The 14,709-nt window shown below is 38.6% G+C and overlaps 1 protein-coding gene across 3 annotated transcripts in view; it reads left to right on the plus strand.

The window, feature by feature from the left end:
* LOC134529313 (ATP-dependent 6-phosphofructokinase) overlaps positions 1-14,709 on the plus strand; it is a 133,321-nt gene that overhangs the window by 23,223 nt on the left and 95,389 nt on the right. For all 3 annotated transcript variants that reach the window (XM_063363244.1, XM_063363245.1, XM_063363246.1), the window contains exons 2-3: positions 879-985; positions 4,166-4,317. In XM_063363244.1, coding sequence (XP_063219314.1) covers positions 892-985; positions 4,166-4,317 — 246 coding nt within the window. In that variant the 5' untranslated portion in view covers positions 879-891. The remainder of the gene's footprint in view (positions 1-878; positions 986-4,165; positions 4,318-14,709) is intronic.

Raw genomic sequence — 14,709 nt, forward strand, 5'->3', positions numbered from 1 at the left:
CATCGCCAAATACCAAAATGTAAGTCAATACACTGCATAAAACCGAAATGCAAGGCAAAACACCAAATTCACCTTAATTACCTCACTCTGGCTAATAAAATATACAGAAATATTTAGTTTCTATGTTTGACGGTTTTTTACAAAGTAAAGTAAATAGCAATATCAGATACCGAGCAGACATAACTAAAGGTCTGTAGAGACATATCTTAAAGAAATGTACAAGTATAATTATAATTGTGTATTGAATTTTTGATTCATGTCAATAGTATTGAAATAATAAGATAGTAAAATGTAAATTTTAAAAATATGTTGGCACTTGAAAAAACTGAAACAAATAGTTTTTTCCCAATGCTTATAAAGTTACGTATGTTTATTATTTCCAATAACACTATTTTTTTGATCTTGTTATATATTAATGTACGATTCTTTAAAAATAATGGCTAAAACAAGGATAATGTCAAAATGAAAAACCATCTAAACTTTTCTCAAGACATCGCATTAAAAGAAATGTTTAACTGTACTTATTATTTTTTCATATTTATAATTTTCTCGTTTACTAAGGAACATTACTAAACAATATTTAATGTTTTAGTTGCAGTGTTTGTAACTGACTCTCATCAATATAATTATATACTATTGTTTTATGTATATATTTTAAAAGTTTTACCAAAAATTGTTGAAGCTGTTTATCAACATAATTGTGCTTTAAATGTACTTATTTATTGTATTTTATATTTAATGACAATAATGATGAAATTCATTATTTTTAATGATGAAAATTGCTGTTTTATAACACCATAAAATCTGGGCTCTACTAATAGTATGGTATTTGTTATGAAGTTGTACCACTTAATTAAAAGAAGCAACTTTTCTTTTAGCCTCATTTTAACCATGGATATTCTGCAAGATAAAAAACGCTTCATAGAGCGTGGCTCCCATAAAGGAAAAGGCATTGCAGTTTTCACTAGTGGTGGTGATTCTCAAGGTATGTAGCTGATTTGGTGTGCAAACATTATGATTTATTGAATTTTATTTCTTAAATAAGCATATAGGTATATATTAGTTACACTTATGTGAATTAGTTGATCTTTAAGAAATAATTTTTATACAAAGAACAAACATGTTTTCCCATTAGTTAAAATTCTGTTATAAACCATGTTTGTAAAAGGCATTACAATTTTTATTATTCTGGTTATTTTTTTATTTATTTTTTTTAATAATATTCATTTGCATATGTCTTCACCTTACTAACTGACTTTATCATCTCTATCTTGAAATTATTTCTGCAGTCAACTCTCTAACTTTGTTAAAGTCTCTTGAAAATGTTTTGATTATCCATATATGTTTGGTTATTGAATAGTGATTTATGATTTGTGATTTTCTGTCTAACAAGAACATATATTTTTGTAAATCAATATTTAAATGTTATAATCATTTAGGATATCTTGGGGCTGTGTGGAACAGAAGCCTTACCAGTTTTTGCTGTTAAGCCTCTATATTTTTTTTTCTTAACTTTTTTACATTATTCACACTTCCTTTATCCATCAGTCTTTTGGTGTTCTGAAGGCCTTAACTATCTTCATATTTTTTAATTTTAATATTTTGTTCGGGGTTAACGTCTCATAGACAGTGAGGGCATTGAAAGGTAATAAATAAATAATTACTCAGAATTGGGATATTGGGGAAGGAATCACCTAAGCATTTGCCGGGAGTATTTTCAGGGAACCATGAAAAACCTAAATTTTGGATGTCGGGACCAGAATTCAAACAGGCGTGTCTGGAATGTGAGTGCAGTGTTTTACCATTGTGCCTAGTGGCTCCATGTTTCTACTATTTTATTTTTTTTTTATTCTCTATAAATGCCTGAACTATTTCAACTGTGTTATCTCGATTATTTTTTGTATTGGTATTAAATGTAATGTATCTAGTCTCCTTAAGCCCAAACTGTAGCCCTGCAACTGGGACCTTGAATAAGGTCCGGCTCCTGCTCTACACTGCTCATGGTCTGATGTTGCAAGCCAGACTGGTCCTATCCTGGGACTAATGTATCACATCTGCAATTCACAGTGTGTGGAAAACTAGATTTACAGAATTGTAGACTTCGGGAGTGAATATATATACACAGTAAAATCACACTAACTCAACACTTTGTGGACTCAGAGGATGTCGAGTTTGGGGGTTGTCGAGTTTGGGGGTTGTCGAGTTATCCAGAACATTAGGATTTTTATTGGGATTTAGTAAATTAAAAGATGATAGACTTGAGTTACAAGTGTATAATTGTATTTCTTACATATATGTAGTTGTTGTATGTATAATTCACAAAGAAATCTCAAACATTAAACAATTAAAATTATACGTTCTGAAAAAAACTGTTTAACTGAAGCTTTTTTTTTGGTTCTCAATTCGGCGCCTGGCTGCTTCGTCACGAAGTTGCCGGAGGAATAAGACATCCATGGCAGACAATCCTTGTTGCAAATAACGCAATTCTCCTTCAGTGCATTTCACACCCTCACTTTGACTCATTCTTTCTTCTTGTTGATTATGTACTCTGCATATCATCTTCTGAGTTGCCTTCTTCTTCCTCTGTCCCTCGCCTTTTTACAGTCAGCAACAATTTCATCTTCTCTTAGTGGTTCACTGGCCTTATCAAGATCCATCCAATCTTGGACATCATCATCTACAGTTTCTTCACATCCTGGAATTTTCTTCATTAAGGCGACCAAATTGGATGCTTTACATTCCTCTTGTTGTTCAGGAAATTCATTGCCGAAATGATTTAAATTTTCCTCCACAAGCGAACGAGAGTTATTGGCTCTAGTTCATTCGGACACTGGTTGACCCAGCCAATAACATCTAGTAAATTAATCTGTTTTAGCTTGGTTATTAAATCATTACCTTCTTTCCATGGCAAATATTAAAGATGAAAGAGCTTATGTCTATATCTTTTATTGAAAGCTGCCTAAATGCCATGATCCATTGGCTGAATCAGAGAAGTGACATTCAGGGGAAGAAAGATGGCCTTTATCTCTTTGTCCTTTAAATATTGAGCGTCTGGATGAATCTTAGCATTGTCCAGGACAAGAGCTGCTTTTCTGAGAAGATTTTTCGATTTTAAAAACTGCTTAACCTCAGGCAAGAATTGTTGGAAAAACCACTCCTTAAAAATGTATTCTTCCATCCACGCATTTCTCTGGTTTCTATACCACACAGGCAAATCAAAGCGATTGTTTGTGCTCTTCACATGTTTGAAACATCTTTGTTTTTTTTTTGCTTTCCCTATGATAGCTAATTTAACCTTGTTCTCTCCCGTTGCATTGATTGCTACATGCAAGAATAGTGACTCGCTCTACATTTTTGTAACCTGGGGCGGATTTTTCACTTTTTAAAGCCAAACTGGAAGCATGCTATAATTTAGACCGGCATCATCTCAATTATAAATTTGATCCCCAGTAAGCTTTTCTTTTTCAATAAGTTCTTGAAATTAAACCTTAAACACACATAGTGTGTTAGGGTCAGCAAATAATTTTTCACCGCAGATGCTGAGTTGTTTCACTCCATACCACTATTTCCACCTGTCTAACCAGCCATTACTTGCATAAACTAACTAGTGTAGCATACTGAAATTGACTTTAAAACACAACCAATCACGTTCACCTTCAATGCTAAACTCAGTAGGCACATGAGAAAGTGAAAGATATGGGATATGCGAGCTACCTGAGGAACAATAGGCGCCCGGGGCGTTGACCTGAGGTAGTCTAAAGGTGCGCACTAGATCAACTCTTTGCCTGCCTCTGCTTTTTTCGCCATCCTCTAAAGTCGAAATACCAGTAATCTAAGCCACCGCTGACACTTTTGAGTTACATTGATTGTCGAGTTAGTGAGGTTTTACTGTGTGTTTCCATAAACACAAACACACACCATTTTATCCCAACCATGAAAAACTTCATTTTATTGTTAAGTTAAAAAATTAAATAATAGATTTTGTACATTTTCAGTTGATTATGGCCTATTTTTAATGATATCCTACAATAATTTTACGATATTCTAATTGTAAGCAATGCTTACGAGTGGAAGAAGTTATTGTTTTAGATTAAAATGATTTCCTAATCTATTTTTTACCCAAAACTGTGTAATAAGCAATTTGTTTCCCCGTCATTCATTGTAGGTATGAATGCTGCTGTTAGGGCAGTAGTGAGAATGGCTATCTACTTGGGTTGCAACGTGTTCTTCATCAAAGAGGGTTATCAAGGCATGGTTGATGGTGGTGACAACATTGTTGAAGCTAATTGGGCTTCAGTATCATCTATCATCCATAAGGTAATCATTTTGTATTGTATTGTTACTTTTCTTATCTTGTGAAGTATCTTTAGAGTTACTTTAGTTTCTTGAAAAAAATTATTTTTAGATAGTATAATATCAGCATAAGTAGCATTCACACTGCTGAAATGTTTTGCTAGAATCATTTATCAGGTGAGACTTTTTGACAGTTTGGGCTGTCTTTGTGGAGAGAACAACTGTCCATAAACACAACTTCAAGAGTGAATCACGAGCCTTTCTACTTCGTGGATATGGTTGCAACTGCCTTCAAGATATGAACTTTCTTGTGCGTAAAATAAATAACAGTTGCTCTTCAGCTTTCTGGGCGAGGAGCACTTTCACGTAATTGCTGACTCTTCAAGAGTATAACACTAATTAACAATCACAAGTGGCCCTGCTTAATGAAGCACAATTCATTCACAATTGCCTAAAACATTAGGACATGGCCAGATGCTTTCATGGCAGGACCTCTTCATGTGACAACCAACTTTCCAAGAGTGACTTATCCATGCCTAAAATGGTTTAACACAATGAACCGTTTTATATTTAATTTTCACGGCTAACCAGAAAGAAAAGTGTCCATGTGTCACATCGAAAGCTGTCTCCCAGAGGTTCTTCAATTTTCAAACTCGTACAAATAGACAACAAAACCGTAAATTAAGTTTGTGTGGAAATGTTTCTAAAATATGAATCATATCAAAATACATATTAATTTTTATTGCATGTAGGCTATGTCTTCTAACAGTGGCATTGGCTAGCCTGGGTGACCTACTTTTTCATCAATGGAAGCTTCTATAAAAAAAACTAAAACTGTGGCCTTTGTTGCAGTTGACGGTTGCATCAAAGCCAGCTGACATTCCTTCCCTAATTGATTTTGTTTACAGTTTTAACCCTCTGGCTGTCACACCTGTGCAAAAAAAAAGCACACCTAATGTTTTCGTGCTGCTCCCCTCCTCAAATTGACGGGGGGCACCCCCCTCCCTATTACCCTCCTGGTCTGGGAGGTCTCCCTGACCCCCCACTGCAGTAGTTGCTCCGTGAGGAGTTTTGGTGGTGGTGATAATCACCACCACCGCCGCCGCCACCACCGCCACCACACTTGAAAATGATGTCTGCGATGAGTGCAGAGTTGCCATCCTTCAAACCTTTTCTGAGGACCCTAAATTCAGTGAATCTAAGGTGGATTGAACTCACCATGATCAGATTGAAGAGCCTGTGTGGTTTTTTGTTTTTATTTTAACGTTTAGGTCACAGTTCAGTCCAAAATTTGAATTGTCTACAGTGAAGGGCCAAGAAATGTTTATTTGCAAACTGTATGTTTTGGTTAGTAAATTGTTTCTATAGTTTTTGTCTCTTACTCTAGATCCTAAAGAAAGTCAGTGCGAAGGAATATTCCCCGGATCCAGGGGGGATGGGAGTAACAGCAATTTCAAATTGTATGCTTTTTTCGCACATTGCAACCAAAAGAAGGTGCCAAAATGTTACGACTGATATAGGGTTAATGCCTATTACAAATTCAAAAATTATTATTCATAAAACTTTTTTGTTTGTTTACATGTTCCCTTCAATTATGTTTTTTCTGTTCAAAATACAATTTTAATTATGTTTTTGTCGAGTTGTACCTAGTAAAATTAAGTCTTTGAATATTATTTAGTTTATTTACAGTACTGGAGCTGTTGAACATGCATCAAGCTCTCACCCTGTGAGCATAGATAGAGTAGCCATGATTTACAAAACTAATAAAATAGAAACAGTAAGCTTTAACATATTGTTATGAGAGGGAGAACAAGTTCAAAAAGGATAACCCAATTATTAAAAAGAAAAAGTTTAATTTACTAACTACTTTTTACACTCTTAATTAAATTACAACACTAAAAATGTATGTATATACTTTACCTTTCCCACTGGAGCTCGACTCAACAGTGGCTATCTCTACTGCTCATCTTATATCGTTCACCTCTTTCTCAACACAATGCCTTGTACTACTCACTTGTCTGTCGCACAGCCACCATAGTCCCGTATGCTGTGGTCCCGATGCACCAGTCTTCGCACACAAAGCCCATCATTCGTCATCCACCTTTGCTCACCAAGGAGTCACTCGCCCTCTTCTGTTCACTCCCTCGGAGTCTGGCATTGCCATTTTTATACTCCTCAGCCCCCTTCTGGAATGGTTTCACGCCCCTTTAAAGTGACATCTCATCAGGTTCGACTTAACTCCCGAAGCTCCCATAACAATGGCGTCCTAGTTTTACCACTTTACGCAGGCGGGGTTCTGGGAACGTGCCAATCCATCGAGAGCTGTAGAGAGTTTGTGAAAGCACTGAGGAAGGTGGAAGCGGTTATAAGGATGTAGCGAGGTGCCGTTGCTAATCCTATTAGGCATATTGCGCCCCACCTGCAGGCAAGCACACGGACTGGCTGGCGAGCTAGTTTGCTTCGTTGCCTTGCATATACTATCCTCGTAACAATATTCTGCCTTTTAGTGTTTACTCTCATTAGTTTCCAGGATCACAAGAACAACAGATAAAATTTATATATGCAATTGATAAATAAATTTTATGCCATTATTTATATCTGTTACAATGGGATTGGCATGTTAAAGTTTGTCTGAAATAGAGTTCATGTACCAATTTTTTGATGGTAGCATACAGTAAGTCCTCGGTTTACGTCGGGGTTACGTTCCTGAAAACCGCGACGTAAATAGAAACGACGCAAAATGAGCCATGTTTCATGCCACCGGCCGGCCACGGCCCAAGGTCGGCCGGAAGCGCTGGCATACAGACGTGACAACGGGCAATTTTATCAGCAAATGACAACCGACAGCGTGGGAAACAAGTCCAACTAGTACTTCTCAGAATTGTTATTTAACCAGCGGCTTTATTACCTTTATTGATTGAAATATAAAAACAGATATATAGTCGTTTGGAAGACATCTTATGAAGAAATAATCATAAATTGCAGTGAGCTGATACTGTAGGCCTACTACAAACGCATTTAATCACGATAAAGTTAACAACGGCACGTTTAAAACTCCGGCCAACTCAATGATATCATAGCGACTGAAGTGTAGAGCTGTAGCAAACCGTATGTATTCGTTACTGAGTAACGGGTGCGGCATCTAGTAACGAGTAACGAAACGTTACACACGAATGCATTTCGTTACTCGCATTTTTCGTATGTTTTACGCATGCGCGCGCTTATTCGTTACAAAGAACGATGTTTGTTTATTAAGAAAAGTATAATTTGGAAATTCGTCGTCCAAGTTTTTTACTGTTTATTAAAGGTATTGTGTGTGTAGACAAAGTTTGAGATTGGAACAGAAACAACGTAAGAAAGTATCTTTTACAAATTATAAATATGTATGTTTTTGTTTTTTATTATCGCGTATTTTCACGTTTTTTGTTCTTAACTTAAAAGAGATATTATAATAAAGCTGCTCTAATGAGATTTTATTGTTTCTTGGTTAACAAAAGCTGTTAATTATCAAATACTTTTAATTGTTTATATTCGATTTATTATTATTATCATACTGTACGCGTACGAAATACGACTTGATTCGTTGCTGTTACATAACATAGCATGTTATGCGGTATCAGAAGTAACGAGTAACGATACGAAAGTAACGAGTACTAATTGTTATGGTAACGAATACATACGGGTACACTTTTTTTAGTTACTTTTACACCTCTACTGAAGTGCCAAGGAGTTGGACGAAAAGGGTTAGGAGAAAATGCTGTGTCGTTGCGGGAAGTAGATAACACTTCTACGTGCGATACACGTGGGTGGCCGAGCGGGCGGGCTGGTAGTATTGCATCACCGCGCGGAGAGCAGCGGAGAGCAGGAAGCGTCCCTCATGATGTATGATACGATAAGGCGGTGAACGTGTAGCTTACGCTACATAGCATAAATTAACTACCGAAGGAAACAAAGAATTATAAACGAATTATATATGGTGTTTTGGTTAAAATAAAGATTTACGGTCATTGTAAACGACGTTATTGTGAATCGGCGACAACTTAAATTGAAACATGAGTACTCAAACATTAGCGACGTTAATCCGAAACGACGTAAATAGAGGACTTACTGTATTATTACGCCACCATGTAATGTATCAAGCTGATGGTTTAGTTTGTTTACATTAATAAAATATCAGGGAAATGAAGTGACTAACTTACATTTTTGTTTCTTAACAGATTATATATTGTAATCTGTAGTAAATAGTAATTGAGTACTATGTGTCATATGAAAGTTAATTAAAATAGCTCTAAATTAGGTCCATTTGAAGATTCTAGCAACAATAGTTCCAGTGTGGCAAGAATTTTTTATAAATCAGAAACTTGCAAAATTTTTGGTTTTTGTAGGTTTTGCAAAATTCTAAAATACTAAAAAAAAAAAAATTATCTTTATGAACTTTATTGATGTATGCTATAAAAAAAGTATTTCAGTACTTGCTAGTAATGCATATCATCTAACCTTGGCTGGCAACCAAAAAAATTCTGGTTTCATTGAGTGTGTTAAATAATGTTTTTTGGCCCTACTAATCAAGTTTCAATTTTTCCTCACACACTGCATTTATTCTCGCATGTACTCTGAACTTGTTTTACCCATCCCTGTAAATTAAAAAATTAATAAAATCTTATCAATTTGGGAAATTATTATTAAAGAAATTAATTATATTATAGTTAATTTGTTAATTTATTTTGTACCAATATTAAAAAGATTTATTAACATGGCACTAAGAGGAATTAACTTCTAATTTTAAAACAACATAATATAAATTACAGAACTTAGTAATTAATTTTTTTATTTAAATTTGTATCATGCCCACAGACCGTCACGACCTTAATGGGGTTATTATACAACACGTAAAGACATATATAATGTTACGATTATTAAGTATAATCGTTGTGGGAAAGCTACTGTGTTCGTAAATTGATAGCCCATTTAAGTTTTTACTACACAGTTTTATTGATTACCAGTATTTACAGCACTAACAAATAATCTTTCTTAAAATGCCTAATAATCAATAACACTTAAAAATGTGTATTCTCCAGTCACCCGGTTTTTACACACCGCACACCTCGCTGAGCCGCACCCCTTATGCAACTCTCGCCGCAGCACTCCTCGTGGACCTCCATCGCCGCCCTCAGTCACACTTCCCTTCGCCGAGGCTCCGCTCGACGCTTCGCTCGGAACTTCGCTCTGGACTCTCGCCGCACCCGCGGCACTCTCGCCACCCAACTATCGACGAGAGACTCTGTCGCCCCAAAAACTGTCGCGGAGGCCAGCGTCCGGGCTTATATAGAACCTCGTGCCCTTCTAGAAGTCACGAGAACGGCTGGGGCCAGTCGCATCATTCCATGCCGACCCGACGCCTGAAGCGTTGAGAATGGTTGACGTGACAGGCTATGTCATCTCGGGCTGACCCGACGCCCGAAGCATTGAGAAGTACAAAACAGCTCACACAAGGGCCTGCTGGATTTTCAAAAGGTGCCAGGTAATGGCGCCGAGGCAGGGTGCCGTGCGGTGAGCGGAGGGGTGAAGAGGGGTACCGACGACCATTGTAATCCACCAGGCGTGCGTGGCAGGTCTCCCGTCAGCGGCGGCCACGTGACGTGAGTGGCCATGCTGGGCCACCAGCCATCTTCAAACCTGCGCGTGCCGCGACCCTGCTTACATTCGTAACATTGCCCCCTCCTTAAACCTGTTCGTCCCGAATGGGTAACACATCCCTTCCAGCATATTCCCTCAAGCGTTCCAAAAGTCCACTTTCAACACTTTCATACGTCCCCTCGTTCCTCTCTGGATCAGGCATACCATATCATTTAGGCGCTTCAAGACTTTATACGGGCCTTCCCATGATTCTTGGAGCTTAGGGCACCTTCCCTTTCTTAGTTGGGGGTTATACAGTCACACCAAATCGCCCTTCTGAAATCCAGTTGAATTGGCCTTCTGGTTGTACCTAGTCTTAATTCGATTTGTCGCTAATCGAAGATTCCTGCGGGCCTCCTGATGTATAACTGCCATTCGCTCCTCTAGATGATTTACATAATCAGTGGTGCTGGTTGGCTCCTTGCGCGGACGAAAGTACTTGACATCACAGGGCAGCCTCAACTCCTGTCCAAACATATTACTCGCAGGAATCTGCCCAGTAGAGTCATGCGTGGCAGATCTATATGCCATTAGGAACAACTGGATGTGTTGGTCTCAATCCTGTTGATGCTCTGCCACAATTTTGGCTAGGTGTTCCTCAAGAGTTCTATTGAACCTCTCCACCATGCCATCGGACTGAGGATGTACAGCTGTAGTCATTGTTTTTTTTTATTCCCAGTAACCGACGCACCTCCTGAAATATTGTTGACTCGAAATTGCGGCCTTGGTCTGAGTGGAGCTCCATTGGTACACCAAATCTGAAAATTTGACTATTGCATCCGCGACAGTGGAGGCTTCTTGATTAGGAAGTGCATAAGCTACAGGGTGGCCACCAAACCGGGAAAACGGGAAAAACCGGGAATATTTCGGGAATTTGAAAGGGCTCAGGTAAAACTGGGAAACTGTCTGGAATTTTATTTCTTTCCTGGGCAAATGCTGCGGTGTAAATGCGCACAACTTATATAAGACGTACATCGCGGCGTCTGATAATCACGCGGCAAATCTGTACAGTGTCATGTTGGCAGCGACTGTAGTGTTCCCAGGCGTGTCATGTTTCTTCTTTCCTCATAGACGCAATACGTCACTAAGAGGGGGAGGGGGAATATGAACCGCACTACGGCGTGCAACACGGGGTGTTGTTCTAATTTGTTCTGTTCAGTACAAGTCTTCGAGCGGTTTTAGTCTTACGCTGTGCAGTTTGTTAGGAATCTATTGCGGCAATGTCTACTAGGTATTCCTGTCGTTATGAGTCTTGAGGTTCCATGGGCTACTGAGGATGCGAAAGACAGAACTTGTGCGAGATGCAAGATATGCAATAAAAGTTTCAAGATCGATACGATGGGTAGGGGAGCATTTACAAGCCATGCCAAATCTAAGAATTACAATAGAGTTAGAAATAACCAATCAAGAAACCTGCAAGTTACACAATTTTGTTTCCACTCAACCTGCTCAGGATGAAGCCCACGCTTCCTGTAACAAAGTTTTATTAGTACTTTAATTTATACTAGTAGCTTCCAACGGTTTAGCGGTGTTATAAACTACGACGTCTTGTAATCCATCGCTTATCAATAAACTGTCAAATATGTCCAGTAACTAACGACACTGCACGTTTTTTTATGAATATTCGCAGCGTGTTGAGGCCGGCCGATAAACCTTCCGCATTAACTTACCTTTAACGTCGGTAATGCTATGTTCACTTAAAATTTGTAAAATAATAATACTAAACATATAATTATTATGTACACCAGAACCCCGATTTCACGAACACCGGATTTAACGAAGCAGTGATTTTACGAGTACATTCTCGGGAACCGTAAAAAAATTGGAAATTTTGACCAAAATGTGAAAAACAGAAAAAAATATTTTAAAAAAACGCAATGAAAGATCATATATACCGAATAAAAGCATGTTGGAACTCCTGCGGTCACTAGCAAAGCATAAACACGACCCAATGCGTGGTGCAACTGCTACATCGCTTCGTTATTGCTCGCGCGAGAGGCGAGACGTGGAATGTTAGAAGAAAGGAAGGGGGAAATGCGGGGGATGACAGACAGCAGCCAGTGTGTTTCCTGCGTGGGGAATAAGTGGCGTAGCTCCTTTTTTTATGCTGTGTGAAGCGACCTTTTTCTATCAACTCACGGAAAAAGATAATTGCTTGAGCTGTCAAAATAAACATCGCTGCGACAGTTAAAACAAGACGCGGGCGAGCATCCGGTAGGTCGATGTGTGTATCTACTCGAAAAACATTTCTCAATTCATGACACTAATAAGATTCCTTATAACTTACACGTATAGCCTGATGTTTTCAGCCTGATCCATGCAAGTTCTGTAGCCACGTTTTGAATGAAAACAACCACCAGCCGGCCAGTGTTGTGCCCTGTTTAATACGCACAAAATATACCAAATATATTTGGTTCAAAAAAAAAAAGAACCTCAGGGAACTTAGGGCAAAAAAAGTCAAAATAATGAGTGATGCCTTAAAACAGACCGCTCTCATAGACGAAGAAATTTTTAAACACAAAAAAGGTTAAAGTTATGTGGCAAATATATATTTAGTAAACTGCCACCTGTTTTTTTAGTTGGGTATGTTTCACATTTTGTGCATTTTTGTTTTATATTTAGTACTATACAGTTCCGTGTTTTAAAATGTGTGCTTTGTATCATGTATTACATAAATAAAAACATGTCATTTTGTATATATATTGCAAAACCTGGAAAATCTTGAAAATACCTGGAAAAACCTGGAAAAAACCTGGAATTTTTTATCACAAATATAGTGGCCACCCTGAAGCTACTGGCCACTTGCTGAAGTAACCCATTCCTACCAGAATATACCGGTTACCATCTTTAGTCTTGGGAAATGGTTCAGCGATGTTGATGGCTATCCTCTCAAAAGGGACCCCTACATTGTATGCCTTCATTTTCCAAGACTCCGGTGTTGTGGCCTCTTTTTAGCCGAGCATGCTTTGCATTGTCTACACCAAGCCTCCATATCCTGGCAACACCTTAACCAATAGTACCGATGACGGGTCTGGGCTAGAGTTATGTTCACTCCTAGATGACCACCAGAGGTACCGTCATGGATTTTCTTCAACACTTCTGCCACTAGACTCTTTGGAAGGAGTAATTGCATGGTAACTACTTTTCCATTTGGACTCTCCCATGCCCTCATTTGTAGCCCATTCACAATTCTCAAGGAATCCCACTGTGCCTAGTAAGCTTTCACAACCCTTCGGTCACTGGAGACCTCATGCCATATCGGACGTCCACAGGGTGGCGACCAACCGGGAAAAGTCAGGGAATTTTGTCAGCAGGGAAAAGTCATAGAAAATTCAGGAAATTTTTCAAATAGTCAGGGAAAAAATTAAATCTTGTTTAAAGTTCCTGCTGCAGCATTTTACAGCTTAATATTATTCATAGTTTTTGTTAATTGTATGTAGCGAATTATTAACTGAAATTCTGAATACTATAATTTATACGAAGTTTGACATTTTAATGAAGCCATTTTTGATGTCGCAGGTCCATGAAAAACTCTTTTCAGTGTTTGCGTTGCTGACAACAACTGGCTGGCGCGCGTGTGCGCATGCATCATTGTATTGCCACCATAGTCATGATACGTGTACCAAATTATTCTATGCTTAATAGTTTTATAGCTCATAGTACACCAAGATGACCGAGATAGTTTTATTTTTGTTTCTCGTATTATTGGCAACTGTGGTACAAGTACACGAATGTTTTGGGATGAAAACGTGTGTGCTTTTTTTTTTTTGTTCCCAGTCGTGTAGTGCTTCTCTTCGTTTTACTTTTCAGATGTACTATTTATTTTATTTTGCTGTCCTCTTTGTGCAAACGTTTTGAATAGTGGCGTGTACAGGTTTTCAGTATTATTTAGTAAACTAGTCGGACTTTGTTCTGAAGATAAAAAGGAGAGAATAGAACGCATATCTGAGCCAGTCTGTAAAAGCACTAGTGGCTAGCTGCTGGTGGAACTCTGTTGGTGCTTCTGGGTAGGCGAGATGCACGATTCGCTCGATGTCGGCTTCGAACTCTTGGAGGGTTTCGGAAGATCTCTGTTGCTGTGTCTTCAGGGCTGTTCTGTACACCTCGCCCATGTGTCGGTCGCCATACCTCAGCTCAATGCCCTCTACTTATACCCCATATTCTTTCTGGTCTGTAATTGGTATGGTCTGCAGCAGCTCTAGTGGAGATCCTCGCAGGGCCAAGACGAGTGCCGTAGCCTTTTCTTCATCGTCCCAGCCATACATTTCAGCAGCTGCCTCAAACTGTCGCCTGTAGACAGCCCATGACGATTGGCCATCAAAGGTGGGTGGCTTGAATTTTGGGTGACCAGTTGCGCCTTCCACGTTCACATCTCCAGAATAACTGCTCCTTTTCATAGCCGATGTAGCTTCCTTGATCATCCAACGGCACTCTTCAGTTATAGCTGGTACACGCTGTTCGGTGGACTGCTTGAGCTGGGCTAGCTGTTGTGCCACCATTTCTTGATTTATGGCTAACTGTTGCTCTTGTTTTGCAAGATGCTGCTCCAAGCACTGCACTTTCCATTCCAACTGAATACTGGTTTCATCCATCTTCTTTAATTCTTCTTGAGCAGCCACGAGTTCATTACGCATATCTTCCTGACCCCTCTTCATCTCCTTTTGGTTCTTCTTCATGTCTTTGATCTTAGTCTTCATGGCATTCTTCATCTCTTCTTGGCAGTTCTGCATTTCAATCTTC

The sequence above is a fragment of the Bacillus rossius genome, chromosome 2, assembly GCF_032445375.1.
Source record: "Bacillus rossius redtenbacheri isolate Brsri chromosome 2, Brsri_v3, whole genome shotgun sequence".
Lineage (NCBI taxonomy): Eukaryota > Metazoa > Arthropoda > Insecta > Phasmatodea > Bacillidae > Bacillus > Bacillus rossius.